The sequence below is a fragment of the Engystomops pustulosus genome, chromosome 10 (genome assembly GCF_040894005.1).
Source record: "Engystomops pustulosus chromosome 10, aEngPut4.maternal, whole genome shotgun sequence".
Taxonomy (NCBI): domain Eukaryota; kingdom Metazoa; phylum Chordata; class Amphibia; order Anura; family Leptodactylidae; genus Engystomops; species Engystomops pustulosus.
Window position 1 is genome coordinate 35,332,744 of NC_092420.1, and position 25,205 is coordinate 35,357,948.

General features: G+C 41.8%; 2 protein-coding genes and 1 long non-coding RNA gene across 4 annotated transcripts; 2 read left to right on the top strand and 1 right to left on the bottom strand.

Annotated features, from left to right (window-relative positions):
* Positions 1 to 1,510: 1,510 nt before the first annotated feature.
* Positions 1,511 to 5,094, top strand: LOC140103905 (germ cell nuclear acidic protein-like). Of its 2 annotated transcripts, XM_072127207.1 has the most exons (8): positions 1,524 to 2,061; positions 2,421 to 2,489; positions 2,615 to 2,696; positions 2,798 to 2,840; positions 3,009 to 3,159; positions 3,255 to 3,384; positions 3,474 to 3,681; positions 3,902 to 5,094. In XM_072127207.1, exons 1-8 carry the CDS (start codon positions 1,852 to 1,854, stop codon positions 3,987 to 3,989), a joined length of 981 nt encoding a protein of 326 aa, XP_071983308.1. In that variant the 5' UTR covers positions 1,524 to 1,851; the 3' UTR covers positions 3,990 to 5,094. The 2 variants fall into 2 exon arrangements, with proteins under 2 accessions (XP_071983309.1, XP_071983308.1); XM_072127208.1 differs by lacking the exon at positions 3,474 to 3,681 and having other exon boundaries at positions 1,511 to 2,061.
* A 5,580-nt stretch (positions 5,095 to 10,674) lies between these two features.
* WBP2NL (WBP2 N-terminal like) lies at positions 10,675 to 23,335 on the bottom strand. Its single transcript, XM_072128689.1, has 8 exons — positions 23,201 to 23,335; positions 20,165 to 20,273; positions 19,665 to 19,800; positions 19,277 to 19,369; positions 18,642 to 18,848; positions 18,183 to 18,317; positions 13,633 to 13,709; positions 10,675 to 12,443 (listed from the first exon to the last, which is right to left on the bottom strand). The coding sequence occupies exons 1-8, from the start codon at positions 23,257 to 23,259 to the stop codon at positions 12,396 to 12,398; spliced, it is 864 nt and encodes a 287-aa protein (XP_071984790.1). The 5' UTR covers positions 23,260 to 23,335; the 3' UTR covers positions 10,675 to 12,395.
* On the top strand, positions 23,311 to 24,864 carry LOC140104907 (uncharacterized). Its single transcript, XR_011850448.1, has 3 exons — positions 23,311 to 23,932; positions 24,194 to 24,308; positions 24,407 to 24,864. It is a non-coding gene; the product is annotated as an uncharacterized lncRNA (long non-coding RNA).
* The last annotated feature ends 341 nt before the right edge of the window (positions 24,865 to 25,205 follow it).

Genomic DNA, 25,205 nt, shown 5'->3' on the forward strand with positions numbered 1-25,205 from the left:
GAGGAAATTTTGAATTTTCATGCAATTTTTGCATTTTATTGCCGTTTGCTGCAAAGTTGCTTGAAGGTGGTAGTGTGTATGAATTTAAAAGTTATTCTTGTTTACATAGTAATTTCTGGGAAAATTAGATTTTGACAGAATAGGAGCTTTTTATTTTGTGCGTTATATATTTTTAAACACATTTGTGGATAGCAACCAAATATGTCATGGTTTTTGTTTTAGCATTTTAGTGAGTGTAAATTCTTGATGTTGTGTATTGTGGTATATATAAATCTGTTCACTTTGTGTTATTATTTTTAACTCCCTGGTTGTGCGTAAACCTCCACTTCTATGTAAATTTTATGTAAAAATGTACGTTATCAAGGCATTTTCAATGCACTTTTTGTTTAATAATTTGTGTTTGCCACAAAGGTACATGAGGGTGGTCAAATGTTAATTGCCAAATGTATCGCCTGGTTGTCTGTTGGGAGCACATTTTTTGCCATCAAAGTCATATTTTAGGTATTTTGTTTCAGTTTGAATCACAATTGCATGAAGGTGCCTGTGTCTATAAACCTATAAACTCTTTAAAGCAATTTTGAAAATGGGACCAGTGTCTTCTTTCAGAAAATATGTGGTTTGCTGCGGTTTACTTTAATTCTTTTTTCCTGTAATTTCGATTTTATTTGTAAATGTCAAAATTCTAAAAATTGTTCTGGCTAATAATGCGACAAAATATACAGAAATGCCTGGCAGTGAAAGGCTTTATACCCCTTGGTTGAATTCCCTGGTGAAAATGCTTATCATCTATCTCCTGTCTATGTATCTATCTGAACAAAGGAGAGTCCTGAGCAGCACAGCTGAAGCAGTGAGTGCAGTAGCCGGTGGTTCCTTGGCGAAGAATCCCAAATGTATCAAAGTGAAGAGGCAGCATTCCAAATAGTGTTGAAAGGGGTTGAACCTTTATTTCATAAACCAACCAGGTATGGTTTTGCCGCACATTTTTTGTGCTGAAAAACTCGGCTTATACACGAGTATATACAGTATATAGATAGCCCCGGCATGTGCCCGCTCAGTATATAGATAGCCCCAGCACATGTCTCCTTAGTATATAGAAAGATCCTGCATGTTCCCACTGTGTATATAGTGCCCTCAGCACATGTACCCTCAGTCCATAGACAGCCCCCCCAAGTCAATAGACAGCCCATAGACAGTCCCTAATGAAATATCAACCACAGATGCCCACCTTTATGGAAATGTCTACCTCAGATGCCCCCTTGCATAAATCCCCCCCCCCATAATTTGTGTTACATCCACAGCAAGCCCCTCGAGAAAAAAGTATCTATACTCACCTCCGTCTTCCCTTCTTCCGGCTCGGGTGCATACACTATGACTTGATAGTGTTGCGGCTGATGACGTCATAGTGTAAGGGCCCGCATGGTGTGTACACTATGACGTCGCACGGCCGTGACACCGCCGCGCCATGGTGATGCGCCCAGGCTGGAAGAGCAGATGGAGCCATGGGGTCGGGAGGAAGATGCTGAAAGGTGAGTATAGATCTTTATTTTGTTTTTTGACTCATGGTGGACCTTCATATTGGACCCGCCCATATGAAGATCTGCCTTGGGGGGGCTGTGGGTACTGTGAGCCACTCGGGCACCCCTTTTGATCGGAAAATGGGGGCCCGTGAACACAGTCTCAATAGACCCCCATGATGGTGGCCCTGTCTGTTACTACCTTATATTATATAATAATATTGCTGCAAAATTATTACAGTTTTGCTTATATTATCATCACTGTGGTTGTCTATATACTATCTATCTGTAATGTACATGTGAGTATTATGGTAACCGTGAGGTAACAAAAGCCATCATGTTCCAGAATATTAGTGATGTCACACAAACTATGATTTCACAATATGAAGGACCTCCAAAGGTTCTGATTCCGTCCAGACCCGCTGAGGGTTATAGAGTTAGTGGTGCGAGACATTTGCTATCCAGTTGTGTAGAAATGTCCAAGCAAAAGCGAAAACATTGCTTTGTTATTTCTTCTGATACAGAAGACAGCGGCAGCGAGGACCAGGTAAGTTCCATTTTTATATTTACATTTTTAATATCATATGTATAATATAAAAACTGACTACATCCACATTCCTGATATTATAGCTGACTTTCCATGTTCTAGTTACATGTATACAGCAGGGTCACTCCTATCCCTAGTACTAGGGTCCCCATAGGTCCTGGCATAGGAGAACTTAGGGGTCACCTCAGGAGCTGATTCTGGAGCTTTCTGCCCCCTCCCTATACTGTAGTAGGGCTCAGACTTGTCCCCCAGCCATGTATCAGGGCACATATCCTCATGATAAATCACTGCACAATCCCTCATATATTAGTAGTAATAGTGTCAGTGTTATGTCAATTTGTTAATATTTTTCTTCCTAGATTCTGGTCAGTAAGAAGGGCACATTTATTGAGTCCAACACATTGGACGATGATGAGACTCTACATCAGGTAAGTGGCCGCTTCTCTACAGTCTTCTCTATGGCCCTGAAACTGCTCTACAGGATTTCTTACACTTTTATACTGTTTCTTTTCCTTCTATATAATAATCTGGCTCTTTTATTTCTTCATTCCAGTCTCATCCATTTACTCCAAGTTCTCCATGGAGCCTTGAAGAGGAGGATGGTGGCTCTGGTCCCTACCAGCCACCCATAGCAGGTACACAGGACACTTCTATAATGATCAGAAACACCTCCCCAGTAGAATCTAATAAATTACACTTTTATTACTGATATGTTATTATTTATTATATTTTCCAGATCTGATTTCTCCATCCTCGAGCATTGAGCTGGTGGAGGAAAGGTACAGTATTTATATATTCACCATGTTATCAGGTTCATATTATTTGGTCGCTAGGTGGCAGTATAATTCGTTATACACTATATTGTCAGCTTAGCTATCAGATGTGTAGAGTCTGCATGTTGTGTATGTTCTGAGAATATATTGATCTTCTATTATGTTTTCTTACAGTATCGGAAGACCGGAGCGTCCCATCAATTACGGTCTCCTGACAGATCTTGCCTCTCCTCATTCAAAATATGTGAACAACTTCCATGAGAACAAAATGGAGCTGACAAAACTTCTTTATGAGTTTTTTAACCATACCGTCTTTGACGATGAGGTATACAATGAGTAGATTGAGTGTATACATCATAGAATTATAGACATAAAGCTTATATTTCTTATATCTATATTGTTATTCTTCCTTCTTTGTAGCTTCCTGCAGACATGGAAGTGAGATGGAACAAAAGGATGACGTCAACAGCCGGTGTCACCAGATTGCTAGGGGACATCGGCGATCCTTGTGCCATCATAGAGATATCAGAGAAGATCTGTGATTCTGCAGGTATGTGTCTCCTCATATACTACAGCTGCTCGGAGATCTTCCATGTCTCTTTATATACTAATTGGAAGTTTCTCTCACATTCTCTTCAGCACGACTTCGGGACACATTGATCCATGAAATGTGTCATGCTGCCTGCTGGGTCATCGATGGAGATGGAAACGCTGGACATGGCTGGCGTTGGCTGTTCTTCTGCCAGACGGCTGCACAGGCTCACCCTGACCTCCCACCGATCTCTAGATACCACGACTATGAGATCCACTACCCATTCATGTATGAGTGCACAGGGTGCCAGTCCAGGTAAGATGCCAGCTGTTATAATGTCCAGGGTCGTGTCCTGGAGTGTTAGGTTCTTGTATTCCAGGAGTTTCTCTTTATTATTTGATCATGTACAATGTGTTAGTTACCACCACTGCTTGCTTCACTAATATCTACAGACTGTTTTCACAGTAATGAATAAAGGAGGCTCTATAATTGTTTATATATTTTATCATTAATATAATCTTTTCTATCTCTCTAGGGTTGGACGCTGGAAAGCCTCTCTAGACACACAGAGGTTTGTGTGCAGCCGTTGCAAAGGAGACATCATCCTCCTAGACTCCACCTGAAGACATCAGTCAGTACATCTCCGACTCCATCATCAGTCACAATAAAGATCCAACCAAGATCCCAGCAGAGAGAAGTCACCCAGAAGACCCGTGATATGTAACATCTATCATCTTACCATCTGGGCAGCACGGAGGCTCGGTGACTAGCACTGTGGCCTTGCAGCACTGGGTCTTCAATTCACCATCGTCTGCATGGAGTTTGTATGTTCTCCCTGTGTCTGCGTGGGTTTCCTCCGGGTACTCCGGTTTCCTCCCACATAACAAAAATATACTAATAGGTTAATTGGCTTTAGTAAATTTTTTAAATTCGGCCAAAAATATTTGCATAGTGTCATTAATCATTTTACATAATAACGTTAGAATTGGGAGGTAAAATGAAACAGTCCAAGTAAATCTTTAACAGGTGAGGTGTATTATAACCAAAGTAACAACAGCAAAACTGGGGTGGGCAGGGTGTATACTTGGGGCTGTGGCAACTCACAAATAGGGATATCAATATGATAGTGAAGAGGGTACGACACAAGGGGCACTGAATATTTTTTTGGGCCTTGTGCCCATTGTTATATGTGTATATAGGCCGCACAATCCAACAACTCAACACCAGGATCAACAAACATCGAAGCAACGTAACTAATGGTTTCACAAAACACAGTGGGGCAGATTTATCAAGCAGTCTGAAAGTCAGAATATTTCCAATTGCCCATGGCAACCAATCACAGCTCCCCTTTAAAATATTCATGAGCACTGGTGAAATGAAAGCTGAGCTGTGATTGGTTGTCATGGGCAACTGGAAATATTCTGACTTTCAGACTGCTTGATAAATCTGCCCCAGTGTTTCTAGACACAGTCATATCGAGCATCAGGATGATTTTGCAGGTTTTACAATCACCCCCATTGAACAAATTCCAGTAGGAAATAGCAGATATAACAAATTGTGTCAAAGGGAGATGTTTTGGATATATAAACTGGACTGCCAGGCTCCCAATGGGTTAAACGAGACCCTTGAGAATAACTTCTAAATTCAAAAGAGGACCCAAACACCCTGTTCATGTGCCATACCCCCAAATTCTTAACACTTCTTGCTAAGTTCAAATGAAACTAGCACACTGACAAATAAAGAAAGAAAAAAAAAAAAAAGAAAAAAAAAAAAAAGAAAAAAAAAAAAAAAAGCCGCAAGCCACTCCCTGTGCTGACAGAATATAAGCTAGGCTCCCCCACTAAACACCAATGCCCAAGGAGAAAGCCACACTTTCCTCGGCATCTGGTAAGTGGCCCACACTCACTGTTACCTTTTTCCTCAGCATTTGGTAAGTAGACCACACTCGCTGTTACCTCTTTCTAAGCTCACCACAGCACCCATAGTAAATTTGAAGCCCTCAAACTATTAATCCATGTATTTATATTTATATTTTTAGATCTTTTATCTTTTTTATCTTTGATATCCTTATATGTGTAAGTAACTAACCTTGTCCTTATTTATCATCTCTCTATATGTATTCTTATATGAAATTATGGTCCAATATGTGTGTATGTATATCTACAAATCTTTATTACCGTTTGTTTATTATTTGTACAATATTTTATAGTTGATACACAGATGTGATGCTTCCAATGATGATATAATTTTACGACCATGTTCACGATTTAAGAACGTATAAGCCAACCAATAATTACCATGTTTTTTATCTGTTTGTTTTTTACTTATATTTTCATTTACTTATTTATATACTTGTCTTGCCCCATTGGGTTAAAACTCCTCTTTATTTTCTGTCACTGTACTCAGTCTTTTGTTCACTTGAGAAAGGGGTAGAACGCCCCGAAACGCGTTGTGTTTTAAAGACCTTGAATAAAAAATTTTAGTATACTCACCTCTGTGTGCGCCATCCTTTTGGACCCCAACAATAGACCACATTGTTATATGACACACACACAAACTACTGCAAATCATTCACAAACAATATATATGAGCTCGATGAGCAACCTCTTAAGGTTCATAGCAAGTATTTTTTAATACACTGGGCACTTGCGTAACAAAACTCAACTTGGCCCCAATGCAAACTGAGAATCGGGGCCCCCATATACTTACACCCTGACTGTGATCCCATTCCGCACATAATATATACACACCCACACATGTACCACAGACATATGCACACATACACTATACATGCATAACATCCATATATAAACACATCACCATGTATACTCTACACACATGTATACAATCAGGGCCCGCACTATGGGTAGGCAAAGTGGGCAGCTTCTTTCAAATGAATCTAAAATTGTGTTTCTAGGTGCCATGGATCCAGAGATTTTTAGGTTTAAAGTGAGAATTTCAGGTGCGATTTTTGTATATAAAAATCACTCCTGACGGCATTTTAACATGTGCGCCATTGTATTAACATTGTGCGCCAATCTAATCGTGACTTTTGCTATTTTATTAGCTTGGTTTATGGATATATAGTTATTATTTGGGTGACCATTGTGTAAGGGAGCATACAACGATAGATCTGTGTGATGCTCAGTGCCATTTTCTGCAAAATTAGTTTTGTGTCCCCTGTGGATTTAAAGTTCCCTTTGCTGCTTATTTTGGTGAATATACACATGTGGGGTATGTGTGATCTCCTCACATCTTACTGTTTTAGGAAAGTATGTTTTCGTTATAAAAGTATTCTGGATTTGTATATATATTTTACATGCAAAGTTGCTTGTGTATGAATTTAAAAGTTATTCTTGTTTACATGGTGATTTCGGGGAAAATTTGATTTTGACAGAATAGGAGCTTTTTATTTTGTGCGTTATATATTTTTAAACACATTTGTGGATAGCAACCAAATATGTCATGGTTTTTGTTTTAGCATTTTAGGGAGTGTAAATTCTTGATGTTGTGTATTGTGGTATATATAAATCTGCTCACTTTGTGTTATTTTTAAATCCCCATTTGTGCATATACCTCCACTTCTATGCGAGTTTTATGTAAAAATGTACGTTATCAAGGCATTTTCAATGCACTTTTTGTTCAATAATTTGTGTTTGGGACAAAGTTACATGGGGGTGGTCAAATGTTAATTGCCAAATGCATCGCACGGTTGTCTGCTTTCAAAAATATATAGGTTTTACGGGTGCCTTTACTTTTTCTGTTTTATTGATATATTTTGCAGGTTGTGACTGTCTTAAAATTGCTAAAAGCAGATATTTAGTTATTTCACTTTTCGTGATATTATGATGATTTATTCATGTGAACATATCAATCTGAGGCATATATGAACTCTATACATGTCCATCTATTAATTTAGTACATGTGAAGGTAAATATTTTCTGTTTGAAGCACATTTTTTTGCCATCAAAGTATTTTTTATAAAAAGTTTGAATCACAATTGCATGAAGGCGCCTATGTCTATAAACTCCTTAATGGAATTTTGAAAATGGGGCAAGTGTCTGCTTTCAGAAAATATATGGTTTGCTGCGGTTTACTTTAATTCTTTTTGCTGTAATTTAGATTTTATTTGTAAATGTCAAAACTCTAAAAATTACGGTGGCCAATAACGCAAGAAAGTATACAGAAATGCCTGGCAAAGAAAAGGTTAATACCCCTTGGTTGAATTCCCGGGTGAAGATGCTTATTATCTATCTGTCTAGTTACCATCTCGCTTTTTCTCTTATCTATTTTTCAATCAATCGTCTTTCTCTTCTACTGTATTTATCTCTCATATCTATCTTCTGTATATGAAATCTAATTTATAGTTCTGCATCTAGAAATCTACCATCTTTCATATTTATCTTCTATTATAATAATTCCTTCATTTATATATATCATACAGATTACGCAGCGCTGCACTGTTTGCCAGATCAGCCCTGTCCCCATGGGGCTCACCATCTATTCAACCTTTTGCAGATGTTGACCAGCGCTGCAAGGCTGTAGTGCTGCCCATCAATCTCCCTATAATCTATCTCCTATAACAGTGATGGCGAACCTTTTAGAGACCGAGTGCCCAAACTATAACCAAGTCCCATTTATTTATCACAAAGTGCCAACGTAGAAATTTAATTTATGATTTATACTCCCTTCTCTGTCACAGCTTTCATTCATATCCGCACCCTGAAGACACCAATTAAGCAGAAGCTAGAAGAAATTTGGGTGATCATTGTAGCTTCCCTCCAGGGTCCCATAAACAGGAAGAATTGTTAGGGCCGGAGCAGGAGCTACAATGCTAATGCAGATCTGTAGTCCTGTCACTTTAAAATAGCAAGTCCTAGGCTGTTTGGGTCTGTAGGAAGATACCTGGAATCCTCTCTGGTGTTGGCCTGGGTGCCCATAGAAAGGGCTCTGAGTGCCACCTCTGGCACCCGTGCCATAGGTTCGCCACCACTGTCCTATAAAATTATCCCAGTTTGTTTTACCATACTAAAGTGGTCCTCTTACAGACTGACTGGTCATAAAATAGTTTTATTTTGGGACCCCACTTTTAGTTTTGCCCAGGGCCACACTTTGTCTAGAACCGGCCCAAAGGTATCTATGCTAGCTAGGCCAACATACTTACAGACTACTCCTGCTTGCATGTCTGCATTAACCCCTAGGTAACTATAGACAAGTCCAGGGCTTTTCACAATACACCCTTCTTCTGCCTGTATAACAGATACCGGTCCTCCCAAACAACACCTCTCACTTTTTCCCAGTTATGCAGTTTCCTCAAGCCTCGACAGAAGCTGGTATATTCCCACCCTGGTGTTCTAATTCATGTTGGCTCACACTGTCCAAATCAATTTTTTTTTTATTATTATATTATTGACTAAACTCTTCTAGGTCCTAGGTAAACACTGAAGGAGGAACGGAAAAGTATTTTTTTTTTTTTTATACTAAGGTTTCCTGTACCTGGGGAATCCCTCTCTTTTCCTAGGGAAACAACATTACCAGTAATAACCATTTATTTTCTCACACCTGGGCCAGACTGGCTGGCAGCAACGTCCATAAGCTCATGTTCACAGATCGACTGAAAGGTTCTACCCCGATCAGTGGCGTAACGAAGAGTGGCAGGGCCCCATAGCAGGCTTCTGCATGGTCTCCCCCTTCTCACTTAAGAAATATACATATTTGTATACTCACACGTGCAAGTTACAATCACACATTTATACACACATATAGAGCATATATACATCACATATATGTTGTTTATATGTTATGCTGTACAATGTGCAGCATAATATGTATATTATGGTGCTCGTCCTCCACTCTTTAGTATGTCAGGTAGGATGTATGGTATATAGTACAAGTCTTCTCATATGGGAAAGTGACATCTTATGGGCCCCCTAAGCCTGGTTGCGACTGCAACCTCTGCACCTCCTCAAGCTACACCCCCTGCTCAATGGCCCAGCAAATGTTACTGGCTGCGCCAGTTTTCTGTCTTGCTTTGCACAGATAAGAACATCTGTAAGCTGGTGTCACAGCTGCACAGTGTCCGACTCTTTAGAAAAATGTGCACCTAGAGGGGCGAGTTGGTGCTTAGAGTTTGCAACACATTTGTTACAGCAACTTGACAGTATTGTGTTGCACATATATCTGATGTGAAGGAAAAAAAATCCTTTCAATGTTGATCTACATACGTTACATTATTTCTGAAAAACACAACAACAAGTAATTACACCATTCTCTAATTTTGATCTCCAATGTGTATATATTACTTGTTTATAGTGCTCCTCTTAAGTTAAATATCTAAATTGTATATTTTCTGTCTCTATATTTACGCTGTCTGGTCTGGCTACTGGCCCAATATACTCCTGTTATGTTCTGTGCTTATATCTAATAAGAGGCAGTTCTGCTGGCTGACTGAACTCTTCTCCATGGGGGTGAGTAAGAAGGATTTCTCAGCCTTTCAGGGTTGAGAGAGGATGTTGGGCCACACCAGAGGCAGCATCGGCCACTCTAAATTCCTGTGCATACACAGATCTGGCTGCATGGCTGCCTATACAGGAAAGCCTCTACTTACATATATGGGTGTTGGCACCTTATTTGCTCTACTGGACTATCTTAGAGGGGCGCCATGTCACTCATTTCCATCTATTCATAGAAAACACCTGTGGTTCAAGTATCTTTCCAAACATTTAAAATATAGTTAGAGACATTTAAGAAATGCGTGTTGGGGCGCACATCACTACACCACCTGTGTTTGGTAACCACTTTCATTTAATACAATAGTTTGCTGCATCGGGTCATACGAAGAAACAGCAGCAAGCTTTCCATTGCCATCCTTGCCTTTCGTAGACCAATATTTTTTTAATATCATAGTGACCTCTAGTGGTTGTTTGTGCATATGCTCATAATTTACCATCATTCACCATTCCATTCATCATTTCACCAACTCTTGCTCTTTGCTTTTTTTTGATCTTTCTTTGGATAAATATTTGAGATGACTTCCTACACAAGTTACACAAGTTATTTTGGGGTCATTTTTGCATTTTGAAAAGAAGTGGACTTTTTGTTTTTGGGTTTAAATGCATGAAAACAAAAACAAAAAAAAAAAAAAACATACTTGCCCTTCTAATTTTGCTGACCTCCTGGTTCCCTATACCAAAGATTAAAATACATCCTGCAGCAATAGCTGTTTTTACAACGTGATGGGACATCCCCAACAGGATTGAAAGCAGTGATATCATACAGCAAAATACAAAGTGGGAAGAGACACAAGACTCCAGAAAATATGAATTAAAGTTTATTTTTTTATGTTTTAGGTCCATCCAGCAATAATATCTTTACAATATTTTTTTTTTCTTTTTACAAAAGTCTGAAAAGAAATCCTGTAGGGGTCCAAAGTACAGGCTTCTAAAACTGCCCCGCTATAGTAACAATCGTTTCATATTTGCTTAAAGCAGATCTAACATCCGATTACCTGATAGCAGATGATTTTTGATTAAGCTTGGTACACTCCGGAATGAGACGGGGAGTTAATTACTTATAACTTTGCATGGCCGCATTTCGGAAAAAATAAGTGTACAAGATATTCAAATTAGCCTCCACCGTTACACAATTTATTCATTCCCTGGGTTGATGCCAGACGCATTCTGAATGCTGGTGACATAACCGCCTCTTTTCAAATATTGCCCTGGCCAGCAAGACGAAGAGCAGAGAATGTGAAAATCTCCTGCATATGCGGGGATAACATTCCCTGCGCTGCTGACTTGCTGGCCAGCGCAAGAGAGGAGGTGATGTCACCAGCTCCCAGGACGTGGCTGAGTTATAACGGTGAAGCCTGATGCTAAAGTAATCAGGTAATCTGATGGTAGATGTCCTATATGTCCTGTGTACACCCAAGCCACTGACTACCACTCTACATTTTATACATAAATCTTACAGTCTAGGTATATACAGTAGAAATTAAGAATGTAAAATATAAATAAACACACAGTAGGTAAAGGGTTCACACCTCTAAGTAATAGGATGCCATGTTCTGTGTCTGAAATTAACTTTTTTCTAACTTCTGTACAAAAATATGTTGTGTTACAAGTTGTGATAAGGATACAATTCACTGTTTTCTATCTCAGGCCATAGTGTTATGTGCATATATTTACTTCGAGAAGGAGTTGTCTCCCTCTATCTGAAGTATTATCAGTCTTCTCTTAACCAAGTTATAATGCTATAAAATAAAACAAAAAGAAAGAAAATATGTCTAATAAACCATACAATCTTAGGCTCCATGTAAATTACCATGTGCTTCACCGGGCAATGGGAGGTGGACAAATGCTCATCACCCCTCCTCTCTCCATAGGGAGCTTAGCGGGCACACTACAAGTCGGTCCAAAGAGGAGACCGGCTTTATATTTTCCACAATTTGTCTGGCCCCCAAGGTGTTTGTATGGAGTATTAATACATGCATGGATTATTAATACAAGAAGAATAAAAACCTCAATATTTTCAGATTTATATGGACCTTAAAAGGGTTTTCTAGGATGAATATATTGATGAACCAATAACAGGTCACTTCATCAGATTGGGGGGGGGGGGGGGGGGCAACACCCCACAGATACTTCAGCAGAGAATGGTAAAAGAAATAGTAATTCCATTCCCATTGTGGTGATTGACCACATTACTGCAACTGTGACTTGTTTCAGACCAATATACATAGAACAGAGGTTTTAATATCTGTGAATCAGCATCTGAGATAAGGACCTATTCAATGGATAGGTTATGAATGTTTGCAGCCTGGAAAGCCCCTTTAATGAATACACAGTAGTAATAAGCCTTTCTAGTTCCCAAAAAACTCCTTATAGTTATAAATAGTTCAGTGTTCTCTTGAAGGGATACTAATACTGGAGTCATTTATTGATACCTGCTACTGTTACCAACAGCAGGCCTGGCCAATAGAGAACTGATACTTAAAAAGGACATAAAGATACTATCAGTGACATGCCATCCTAATTTGTCTTCTTGTCATCTGTAGGCGCATATGGAGGAGGACGCTCCTAAAAAGAAAGTAAAAATGTTGTAAAATAAGTAAAAATTTTAGACAAAGCTTGATCACCATAAGGGAACGAGTCATTTTGAAAAAGCAATGTGTAGACAGTAGGGAATAAAGCAGGAGGGACTGAGCAGATGAATATAGAAACTATTCATGTGTATGTGGCTGGGTGGTCCTACTCTATAAAGGCCTTGGTGCATGTATGTGCAAACAGGAGGGGGCCATCTCCAAGAAGGACCAGCCACTGGACTACTAATCTCAACAATGTGTAAGGAAGACATTAAGGCCGTGGCCCAATTCCTTCACTCATTGAGGAAATGTATGAAGCAGGCTTCGAGTCCCCGTTAGAGGGTTTCCCCCTCAGCCAATAATTAAATGATACAACTGTTTGTCACCCACCAGTGCCATCTTACCCCAGCGTGATTACATAAAATGGGACGCAAACCCACACCAGAATACATCCGCTACAGAGCCCCATATGCAGATTTCTGGCACATGGTATGGACTTGCCCTGTTGCCCAATCATCGTGGGACTCGACTATTTCCCTGCTGTCCATTATAGAGGAGCCAGTCCCCATGGCACCCGAGATATGCTTACTAGGGAGATTACCAGATTTTCTTGGTAAGGAAGAAATTCGCATTTAGGTGGACGGCCCCACGTACTCCGACTGTCTATGTGGAAATAACTAGTAAACTCCATTATTCCCTTTAACAGGGAGTTATACAAAAGCAGAGGAGGCCCAGATAAATTTCAAACGGTGTCGGGAAGGTGGTGTGATTCACCCTTAACACAATACTCAGTTTCTTCATTTAGTAATCAATTGAGCACCATGGGACAGTAGGGACCTGCTAATATGGGAAATCATAACTATGTGTTTGCTGAACTTATGTCAGGAAATATACCAACCACAGCTTATGATTAATGTATTATACTTCTGTATTGCTGCACCTGTCACCGGTTGTTGTGTGTTTCGGTTAATGGCTAACAGAGTCCGTTGTATATTGTCTGTAACTCAATTTTTAATAAAACAAGTTTAAAAAAAAAATGTGTAAGGGGTTAAATAAGTGATAAGTTATACTGGAATTTGGCAAAAAATAAATGTTGTATGCAGCGATCTGCTCATCTCCTGCAACAGGTTTCCTTTAAAAAGATGTCATCCATAATAGCATTGGTTTATGTCCCCAGCACTCACCATGGGCATGTAGACATTGTGAGGATTTGCAGGATTGTAATATGCGCTGGATGCAGCTTCTGCGGCTTTGCCACCTCCTAAAAAACACAAATATATTGCTCAATAACACAAGATAAGACATACACGGCCCTTTCTTACTTTACACTTGATAAAGTATAGCAACTACTCATCACATCTGGAAGAATACAGGTTGTAAGTTTCTGCAGTTTCTAATTCTATTAAAGGTGTTTTTCAAAACTACTTATGATCCAGCCTATGATTAGGTTATTAATAAGAGGCTGGTGGGAGTACAACCCTCTGGTCACTTTGGATATGAAATAGACATAATTAATGTCAAAACCCCTGAAAGCGAATTTAAAAGGGTGACCACCTTTTCATTAAAATTTTGAAAATTCGGCCACAAAACTAATTAAATTTCCCAAACTGACCTAGGAAGTCTATAAGTGTATGTATTATGCTTGCTGTAATAATTTGCTACAGTGTCTACACCATGGAAGAGCAGTGAAGAACACCTTATGACCCCGCTCATTCATGTAATGGGGTCTGTAGGAGCATCATGTGATTGGCTTGTTCACAAGCTCATGTGAAACCAAGCTAGATGTGTGCTGCTCTTGTTTCCAGAACAGAGCACAGTCAAACTTATCTCTCATAGTATTCAGCCTGTGCTAGCCAGAACAATTTGCCACAGCTGTAAGGGCAACATCGTGACCACTTGCAGACGAGGCAGTCACATGATGCCCCTGTGTCACATGATGTTCTGAGAGCTCCACCATGTGAAAGGCATAATAGCAGATTTGTAACTACACGGACCGGGGCCTTGAAATAAATCTTGAGGCAGAATATTCAAAACGTTAATGAGAAGGTGGCCAGTCCGTTTTGGGCTAAGCAAATGGGACTAGGGCAATACTAAGCAAGGCCGGCGCCAGCACCTGGCATACCCCAGGGCCTATCGATGACAGAGGGGCCCACGCTACACACAGCCCCTCACCAAGGCTGACAAGGGGATGGATGCTGGCGCCAGTCTGGGATCGAATGTACATTACACATGCTGCTCATTTTGGACCGTGAGGCTACTACGTCCGCATATAACATCACCCAACCATCAGACACGCCCTTCTGCACAGCCAATCTCTAGCTGTGATTGGTGCCTTCAACACCTACAACTCTAATACTCCTTTGTGATTGGCTAGTGATCCAGTCACATATCTGGAGTGATAGTCCAGGCTGCTGTCTATAGGAGTGGCCAAGGGAGACATCATCTGGATGACGGGGGCGATAGAGGCTCCCACATAACGGGTAATGAGAGGGAGTAAAGTATTAGGAGATATGAGGAGGAAGGATTTTGCTGGGTTATAAAACTACAGCTTCCAAAGAGTCTCTGCGTCTGGGGCATGCTAAAAGTCCTGCAGCATTTTGGAAATTGTTTTTTCCCCTGGTCTTCCCCCTCTTTCCATGATCTGCAGGGCGTTGCAGTCCTGCAGCAGCCGGACCCCCCTCTCGTCTCCAGGACATGCTGGGATTTGTAGTCTAGCAGGAGTCACACCTCTCACTCTTATGGAGGACATTGAGAATTGTAGTCCCGCAGGAACTAGTCCTCACCTCGCTCCAGTACATGCTGAGAGTTGTAATCCTCCAGACCTCCCCTGCACACCTCCTCTCCTCTAGAACATGCTCGCAGTTGTAGTCCAGCAAGGCTCCCCTGCTCTCCCCTCACCTCCAGAAAATGCTGGGCGCTGTAGTCATAGGTTGCATGTGCAAATCTGTTGCTGGCCTTGGCCCCAGGGGGATTGTTTGTACTAACACTAGCATTCCATGACATAATAGTACGTTATGGAGCACCGTTTGCTCTGTCATGGGGACTGTATATAATTTATAGGGGATATATATATATATACACACACACCATATTTTTCGGCCTATAAGGCGCACCTCTGATAAATGCCTGCTAAGACATCTAGGTTCATATATAAGGCGCACTGGAGTATAAGACGCAGGATCAAATGCAGTACCTAAAAATGACCAGCAGGTGGCAGAAAACTTGTCTTCAGCGTGTCAGAGAGCTCCGATCTCAGAGGTATGGGCTGCTGGGGGTTAATGCAGGGTGATGCAGCAGGGGTTAAGCGGTCTCCATCTGCCCCTTCTCCTTCCCTCCTCAGCCAGGGTGTTATTTCTGTGGGGTTCCCTGTGGCTCCTTCTCTTTCCCCTGTTACAGGGCTGTCAGGTATGGGGGATTGTTTACTGATGATGATGATGATGATGATTGCCTCGTGGTCGGCACTATGGCGGCTCCGGTCTCTCCGTGCTAGGGGAGGGCAGGATGGGCACAATGGTAGTTGTGGTGCCAGGGCACTTCAGGAGCTAGGGACCCTGTATACTGTGTGGGAAGGTGCAGGAAATTTCTGGGGATGGAGCTATTAAACACTGGTAAATGTACAGTATGTCTGTAGAACATTTCTGTATAAATATATAAAAAAAACACCCTATAAGTGGCTGTAGTTTATGTGTATTTAATGCTGCCACACTAGTTCACTGCAAACGGGCCCACTGAGGCTCTACTGTCCAGGGGCCTACTAAAACCTGGAGCCAGCCCTGATACGAAGCACAGCCTCTATACAATGTATGCTTGGCAGGAAGTGAAGAGACTACAGAATTCATCGGCTCTTTACCATCTCAGCACAATGGAAGCTGGACAAACCCTTATCCCCTTCAGGACGCAGCCCCATTTATTGTGTTGCTTTATATGGTTATAGCTTTTGAAATTTATCAAAGCAATTTTTTAGATTGTTTTTTTTCATTACATGTTGTACTTCCTTTTAGTGGTAAATTTTGGATGATAAGTTTTGCGTTTTTTCTTTAAAAAATGCGCTGAAGAAAAACCTAACTCAGCTTATACTTGAGTCTTTCATATATATATATGTACTCACTCGGGTCGACTAATACTTGAGTATATATGGTATCTTGTTTCCGGCAGATAGTTTTACCACCTAAAATAGTTGCTAAATAACATTTCCTATATGTCTGCTTTAAGTTTTAATAATTTTTTTAACATGTCTGGATAATTTGGATGTTCACGCAGCTTACAAATTGAACATCGGTTTTCTGTATATTTACAAGGACATTTCAGAATAGTTTTTTTGAGTGTCATTACTATTTTTAATGAAATTTGAAATATATAATAATATTAAAAACCCCTATATAATCAACCCATTTTCAAATTTGCACCCCTCAAACTAACAGCTTGTGTTAACCCCTTGAGATCTTCATAATAATTAAATCAATATGGAGGTGAAATTTAGGAATTGTTCGATTTGGTTAGTAATACGTTCTTTTATCCCCAAAATGTACACCTTCACAAAAGAGAAAACCCATTCAAAAATTTGTTTTGCAAGTTCTCCCGAGACACCCCACATGTGGACGTTACTTGTTGTAGGGGCGTACAGCGAGGCGCACAAGGGAAGGTTTTTTGATCACTTTTACTTTTTTTATGTGGGACAAAATAGGTAAAAATCATAAATTTTTGGTGTTAAAAAAAAAAAAAAAAAAAAGTAAAATTTACGGCGTATATCGTGCGTGTATAACAATGATTTTGTTTTACTGTACGAGTCATTACGGACGTGGCAATACTACATATGTGGGGTTTGTATGGAGATTTTCACTTTTTTATTGTATATGCAAGTAATGTAACGGGGCTTTTTGATTCATTTATTACCGTATTTAAAACCTTTTCCACTCATTTTTTACTTGTCCCACTTTGGGACAAGAACAAGCATTTGTTTAATTGCTTGTTCATTATAATACCCTGCAATACTGATGTATAGTCTGACACACTGCCTGTAAGGTCCCGTTTGTAACAGGACCTTACACGCATTTACTTTGGGCAGCCCTGGGGTCTTAGCTCAGACCACTGGCAACAATCGGCACCCCCGGAAACCACTGCGGGGGGGGGGGGCGCCGATCAAGCAAGGAACCTCCCTGCAACCATTTAAACAATGACAGTGGAATTCAAAGGGTTAACACCCACAAATCAGAGCCGCTGCCAACAACGTTTCCCACTCAGCTCCGTTGCAAAGCTAAACAATTGGGTCCCCAATGTACTAGAACGGCATGGAACGTTATTAGCCAGACTCCGCACTATACTAGTATGATGCGGAGCGGCAAAAGGTCGTAGAATATGAATACAACAATAACAGAGAAGATGCAGCACTGTGACAACCATAGATCGTTGTCCAGAAGTAGTTTGCCTCAAACAAACCCAGCTCCAAGGCGCATGCAAACCACAAATGAAGAATCAAAAGGAATCAGAATTCCAATAAAGTTTTCATCTCCAACGTTTTAGCCCCTCAATTTTCACGTGAAAATGGCTCCACGAGGGGCTGAAACGTTGCATCGTTTTCACGAATGGTGAATAAATCAATGACACTGTATAGGAGCTCTGCTTCCTATCATTCCACCCTGTACAACAGGTCTGAGCTTTGTGATTTTAATGTAGTAACTTCCAAGATGGCTGTTGGAGAACCATTGAGTACTTTTCCTACTGAATACATTCTTACCTGGCATACCAGGTTCTGTCCATGCCTGGGAGACAGGAGGAGCTGGGGCTCCAGAATAAGGTGGACCTGGATAAGGTGGTGGGGGTGCCATGTACATGGGATTCATCTCAGGTGGTGGAGGATACATACCAGGACCTAACACAAACAAAAAAAACAGTAGAAAGTGTTCAGATTAACCTAGTCCTTTGTGTAAAAAAAATAAACAAACAAAAAAAAACCTTCAGTGGGTTTTCAACAATTATAGAATACGGGTTGCCCATCCTTAAGATTATTTTAGATTTCTACATCACAAATGTACATCACAGTCTCTTCTCCAGCTATACTTTGCCATCTGTGGCTGATGTGCAAAACAACATGCATGCAAAGCTTTCGCTTTCACAGGGGATCTCTGGACCACAGTATTATTCATGATGAATCAGAATATTGTGCCAAACCACTTTTTTTTTTATATATACATACCTGTTGGTGCAGCGTATGGATAACCCATGGGCTGTGGTGCTGGACCATATCCATTCATAGCTGGTGGAGCATAGGGGTATGGACCTGCAGGAGGGGCTGGAGCATATCCTCCAGGTGCAGGGGGGAATCCTCCAGGACCATAAGCCCCTGGCATGGGTGCAGGTGTGTATCCATAACCAGGGTTAGGAACTTGTGGTGGTCTGGAAGCTAACAAAAAATAATTCAAATTATCATATTTATATATGAATACGAAAGTATAAATAACAAAGATCAAATGCAGTACATTTATAGCAAAAAATTAAAATCTCATCACTAAATAAATATGTTAGCAGCAGTCCACGACCGTGTGGAAAGGCTCTTCTACTGGACACGTTCACGGTGCAATGCATGCAGGTCACCATAGGTCTGTCTCTTCCTATCTACATGGGTGAGGTAAGCAATGTAGCCCCATGTCTGCTGGACCGCTAATGCCACGACACAGTGCATTGTTTGTAGGCTGCATGGGGCCTAAAGACACTCAAGATGCTGTGGTATGTACACATCCAGGATTAATGATGAAATAACATATTTCCAGAGAAGAAAGCTATAAATGCAACTATCCCAAATTGTCTGTACAAGAAAAAAAAACAACATACCATTGGTTGCCAACTTAAACATTTGCTGTCCAAATTCTATGGCTCCGCCACTGTTAAAAGTGAGCTTGAATGATGCCTGCCCTTCCCAACCACCTGCAGTAACATAAAAGGAAACTGTAAAAGTTGAAAAACAAAGATGAATTATCTAGGGGGTGTGACACCAGTGAGACCCCACCGAACAGCAAGTTAGGCCCCATCCTGTGGATAGGGCCTAACTTGCTTTGTTGGAAAACCCCTTTAAGTTTGTGATTGAGCAGTAGATGGTCATCTCTCATGTCCAATGTGTTATATCATTTTTGTGCAGACACCAAACCCATCACTGTGATAAAAGTTGAAGCGGTGCAGCAATAAACACATAACAAATGGAAAGCTTCTGTAACTTCCCTACCATTGGCTTCTGAGCTTATAGTGCCTTTTATGTAGTTGGCAGAGAAGACTGGTTGTTCTATGGAGCATCCCTTCACAAGGTAGAAAGGCATCATGAAGGACATCATGGCATCCTTCCCCTTGCTAACAAAGATTACCTGAAAAATAGAACAACAATGGTCAGGTTTCATTTGCAATGCGGCATACATACACCTAGTACCTTGCCTCTGGTCCAGTGGGCTCCTCCAGTCACTGTTTGTCTTCTGTAGGTATTAAGGGGCTCAGCTGTGACGTCACATTAACACCACATACATTCTGTATCAACGTAACATCACCGTGTAGCCTCCTTATACAAACAGAGGCTGGGGGTGACTGCGATAAACCACGGCTGAGGACTGAGGACAGTACAGGATTTTCATTTTTTTTTTTTATCCTACTTGGGGCCTATTGTTTGAAAAAAAAAAATGAGACATTTTAAAAAGCCCCTTGTATTAAAACAAAAAGGTCCAGCTCTAGACTTACCCTGTATGGGGTGAGGTATAGCAACCCCTTTTTTGTGCCCTTGAAAGCCTCAGTCTTATGAGCCATATCGCTGAAAGAGAGCTCCACATCTTTGCATATTTTCAGGATACTAGACGCAAAGAAATATGCACATTAGTACGGTACATTATAAATGGATTGTCAAGAATACACAAGAATATGTTCTCCTAATCTCCTACAGTAACTCAATCACCTTCTGTATTTACCCTCCAAGCAGAGCGTTCCACCCTCGTGACACCGTATCATGTGTTCCTGATATCCTTCTCAGCATATCAGGACCATGCTACACTGATACACCATTATTCTGCACTGCCACCCTGGTATAGTGCACCGTAACACCTTTATGGTATACCGCCACCCCTGGTATAGTGCACTGTTACCCCTTTATGGCGCACTGCTGCCCTGTTATAGTGCACTGTTACCCCTTTATGGCGCACTGGCGTTGTGGTATGGTGCTAGGTTACACCTTTATGGTACACTGCCACCCCGGTATAGTGCACTGTTACACCTTTATGCTGCACTGTCACCCTGGTATGGTGCACTGTTACACCTTTATGGTGCACTGGCGCCGTGGTATGGTGCACGGTTACACCTTACTGGCGCCGTGGTATGGTGCACGGTTACACCTTTACGGTACACTGGCGCCGTGGTATGGTGCACGGTTACACCTTGACGGTACACTGGCGCCGTGGTATGGTGCACGGTTGCACCTTTACAGGGCACACTGCCACAACAGCTGGCAACCACTGCATGGAACAGACAGGAAAACTATGGACACTAGGGATCAGCCAACAGATCAGAAACACTGAAGGGGGCGGAGCCACAATAGACGCTGGGCCATAACATATATCACACTGTGAGAACGTGGTAGGGGCCACGGCTCTCCTCAGACCCATGAAGTCTGCTCTAACAGCTGATTAGCCAGATATCCGGGCCTCATCAATCAGATATTTATGACCTATTCTAAGTATAGTCTGAAAACCCCCTGATGGGTATGTTCATTAGTACCACTGCGGCTACTAGCAATATCAAAATCTTCATGCTGTTAGTATTTGATGTGGATCTATCAATTCTTCTGCAACCTGCACTATAAAGCAACATATACTACAACTGCTCTGCAAAACTATAGCAATACCATATGTGCAGATGTATCCTCAGAGTTGTGGTCACCTGTGCTGAATAAGTGAGATACAGACTGTATATCAACAATACTTCCTAGACTGAGTGCTGTGCGGGGTCAGACTCACAGCATCATAGTTATCGTTCAGTCACTTTGTTCCAGTGGAACTACAGTCTTGTAGTAAAAACATGATATGTAGTAAAAACTGCACAGGACAATAGTCCTATAGGAGGAGTTGCCAGTCATCATCACTCAGCTTCATATAGCCATTATATTATGCAGCGTTTAATAAATCATGGGGTACACATATGAACAAAATAAGACAGTACGGGACAGGTAGAATGATGATCTCCCTTACTTATGTTACCTGTGTGGGACTGTTAGGCTACATTCACACTAACGTATGGAGGACGTATATACGGCCGATACACGTCCTCCATAGATGTCAATGGGCGCACGGCACCCTACGGGAGCGGTACGGTGCAGCACCGTACCGCTCCGTACCCGGAAAAAGATAGGACCTGTCCTATCTTTTGCCCTAATACGGCGCCGTGTGCCATTACTTCCTATGGAGAGGGGCGGGGGTAAGCTGCGCTCACCTCTCCCCGTGCACTGCCGTTGCCCGCTACAGTACGGTATGGGCGGGCAACGGCAGTGTGAATATAACCTAAAACAGATCAGAAAATCAGAGTCAGTGCTTCCCCACTTGCTATAAAGGTTCTCCAACCTGGATGTATAGAGCTGGAATGCCACAGCACACACAATTTTTGAAGGGTGCTGTAGAAATCCGTCAAATCAAGGGCTAGCAGGTTGAGGTGATGGCACAGATTAGTACAATTTCGGTTCAAGTTGTTCCGCAAAACACTCACACACCTTCTCCCCCGAATCTGGCTTAAAAAAAAAAAAGTCTCTGAACCAAAATGTCGCCATGACTTTGGCTAGTCCATTGGAGCCGAGATTGAAGTCATGGCAACATTTTGGTTAACAGACTTTTTATTAAGCCAGATTCGGAGGCGAGGCACAAGGATAATCCCTATACAATCACATAGAGCAGCTGATGGCGCAGGTCATCTGACATGTGACTCAGCACTCGGCATATAAGGAGAAAAAACCTCCTGGAGCCAATAGACTAAGACACCTTGCATCCCCCAAATCCCGCTGGTAAGGGTTGGCCACTGAGCCTGATCTCTAAAAAGAGGTGGCATTGGGTTGGGGCAGTGCCAGCCTTTCTCCAGGAAACAGTCAGGAGAGGAGGCTGCACCGCGCTTCCCTAGCACAGATGGCAGTATATTCTAGTAAAGCTGCCGGGGTGAGACAGCTGTCATCACATAGAGGGACCACACACGTCACCTGACACATCTATTGTCTAATTCTTCTATTCAGCATAATGTTACACTTCAGAGACATCTTTTCTAAGGCTACACAAAAGCAGCTGGCGGGCACTGTGCGTGATACGCAAAACTGCAAAGACAATGATATCAGTGATGGGGCCGAGACATTGAAGAGCCAGGGTATGTGACAGCCATATACTGTCACGGTGTACACCTGCACCAGCGCAGATTCATCCCACAGACTTCATGTTAATACGTTTATGAGACAGAAGGGGACTCCTGGCATCAGCCTCTTACACTGACTACCTGATGGGCACCATTATCATGCCAGAGTGGATGATGGGGATGTAGTTGTACATGCCCGCTCCTCACTTGTTTACTAACACTTCTATCAGGTAACAAGTGGCAGCCGGATGTTACTACATATCCCAGAACAACTTGTTCCATGTGTTGGCTTGCGGGACTCAGGGGCTGGACACAAGGCCTGCTGGGAGTTGTAGTTCCACCATGGCTATAACCGCTGCACTCGCACACAGGCCTACAAGGTGACGCAGGGAGGACACTGACCTCTCGCCATTGTTGACAATAACGCCGCCGTTCTGGGAGTGGTTCTTATTGAGCGCCATGTCTCCGGGGCCGCTCTCTGCTCGGTGACCACCAAGTGGATTACGGAAGTGCGAGGAGGGGCGGGGCCTGCGCGTCACCGCGGATTGCGTAATGTGCTGAGTCACGTGTCAGCTGACCGGCGCCATCAGCTGCTCTATGTGATTGTATAGCGATTATCGCTGTGACCCCGCAAACTAGGTCACTGGACTGTGCACCTGCCGGCGCTTATCTACACGGCGGTCACCTACCTAACCCACCTGTAATGTCACATGCCCCAGAGCAGCCGCATCTCAGCCGGCACCTGCACGGCTATGTTCACACGTGTGTTACAAGCCGCAGTAGTAGTAGAGATGCCTCATTATCACAATAAGCCCCTATAGCTATATTTGTCCTGAAACACCCACACCTAATCTTGTTGTTAATGGGATTGTGACATCACTATACCCCTAAGTCAGTGATTTTCAACCAGTGTGCCGCGACACATGGTCGGGTGTGCCGCGGGGAAAGTTCCCCAAACTATGGTGCCCCCTGTGTTTTGTTTCCCGGCAATGCGCAGTCACGGCTTCTTACAATGTAGGAGACGTGTACAATAACACATGCGCAAGCTTTGAACCTCGCACAACAAAATGACGTCACTGAGGCCGGCGCATCATCCTGAGAGCGGGGAGACTCACGCATTTGCCCAACGCCAAGGTAATGCCCACCAATAATGCTGACTATATGAGCTTTTGCCTGAGTATATGAACTGTTGGCAGAATACTCAGCATATGAGCTGGTACTTTTAGTACTCCAGCAGTATACTGCATATAACAATGAGAAATGTAAAATGAGAAATACTATAGTCATGAGGCTGGAGTACTACAAGTACCAGCTCATATGCTGAGTATATGAGCTGGCACTTGTACTCTGGCCTCATGGCCATAGTACTTCTCATTGTACCCCTTTATTTTGCAGTATATGAGCCACATAATAATCAGCACCATATACTAAAAGCAGGGAGAAACTGAGAACTGTTCCTGCCAGGATATCCCTTTTGTGTTTATCGAAACAGGCCCAGGTTTCACAATGAGTGAGTAAAATAAATTTAGAATCTATATTATTAACTATATGTATAATATGACTGTTTTAGTCTCATTTTGTGCTATTTTGGTTGGTGGTGCGCCCCAGGATTTTCTAAGTATAAAAAGTGTGCCGCGGCTCAAAAAAGGTTGAAAATCACTGCCCTAAGTCATCACAATGCCCATTATGACATCAAAATACCAATCTTGAGAATATCTTTCACTTCTATGACATCACAAGACCCTTTGTTACATCATAATGCTGCTTTATGACATCACAAATTTCCTCCATGACATTACAATGTCCATTGTGTCACTAGAATGCCAAATTATGAGATCACAGCCCCCCAGTGTGATTTTAAAATGCGCAATGTCTCTTAATGACATTAATCACATTGTCATACTGTAACATCACAGTGCACATTATGATACTACAATGCCCCCATTCTGAGATCACAATGCTCTATTATGACATCAGAACATCAGAATCCTTTTAATAATATCACTATTTCTCTTTATGACATCACAATGGCCATTATGATCAAAATATTATGATATCATAATAGCTCCAAGTATGTAATGAGGGGGTGGGAGGGTTAATAATGGCTCCTCGTATGTAATATGGTGGTGGTGGGGGGATAATAATGGCTCCTGGTGAGCAATAAGGAGGCTGGTGGGGATGAAAATGGGTCCTAGTATGTAATAAGCGGGTGGGACAGTAGTAATGGCTTCTAGTATGTAATAAAGGGTCAGGGGTAATAATGGCTCCCTGTATGTAATAAAGGGAGTGGGGGATATAATAATGTTTCCTGGTATGTAATAAGGGGGGGGGGGATAGTGGCTACTGTTATCTAATAAGGGGAGTGGGGGGAGTAATAATAACTACTGGTATGTAATAGGGGGGGGAT

What these genes read in the sequence shown, in the direction of transcription:
- LOC140103905 (XM_072127207.1), top strand. Translation starts at nt 1,852, where the DNA reads ATGTTCCAGAATATTAGTGATGTCACACAAACTATGATTTCACAATAT. An exon ending in ACAGCGGCAGCGAGGACCAG is followed by an intron (nt 2,062 to 2,420) that starts GTAAGTTCCATT and finishes TTTTCTTCCTAG; the next exon opens with ATTCTGGTCAGTAAGAAGGG. An exon ending in ATGATGAGACTCTACATCAG is followed by an intron (nt 2,490 to 2,614) that starts GTAAGTGGCCGC and finishes TCTTCATTCCAG; the next exon opens with TCTCATCCATTTACTCCAAG.
- WBP2NL (XM_072128689.1), bottom strand. Translation starts at nt 23,259, where the DNA reads ATGGCGCTCAATAAGAACCACTCCCAGAACGGCGGCGTTATTGTCAAC. An exon ending in GACAGAACCTGGTATGCCAG is followed by an intron (nt 13,710 to 18,182) that starts GTAAGAATGTAT and finishes TGTGTTTTTTAG; the next exon opens with GAGGTGGCAAAGCCGCAGAA. An exon ending in ACAATGTCTACATGCCCATG is followed by an intron (nt 12,444 to 13,632) that starts GTGAGTGCTGGG and finishes CTTTCTTTTTAG; the next exon opens with GAGCGTCCTCCTCCATATGC.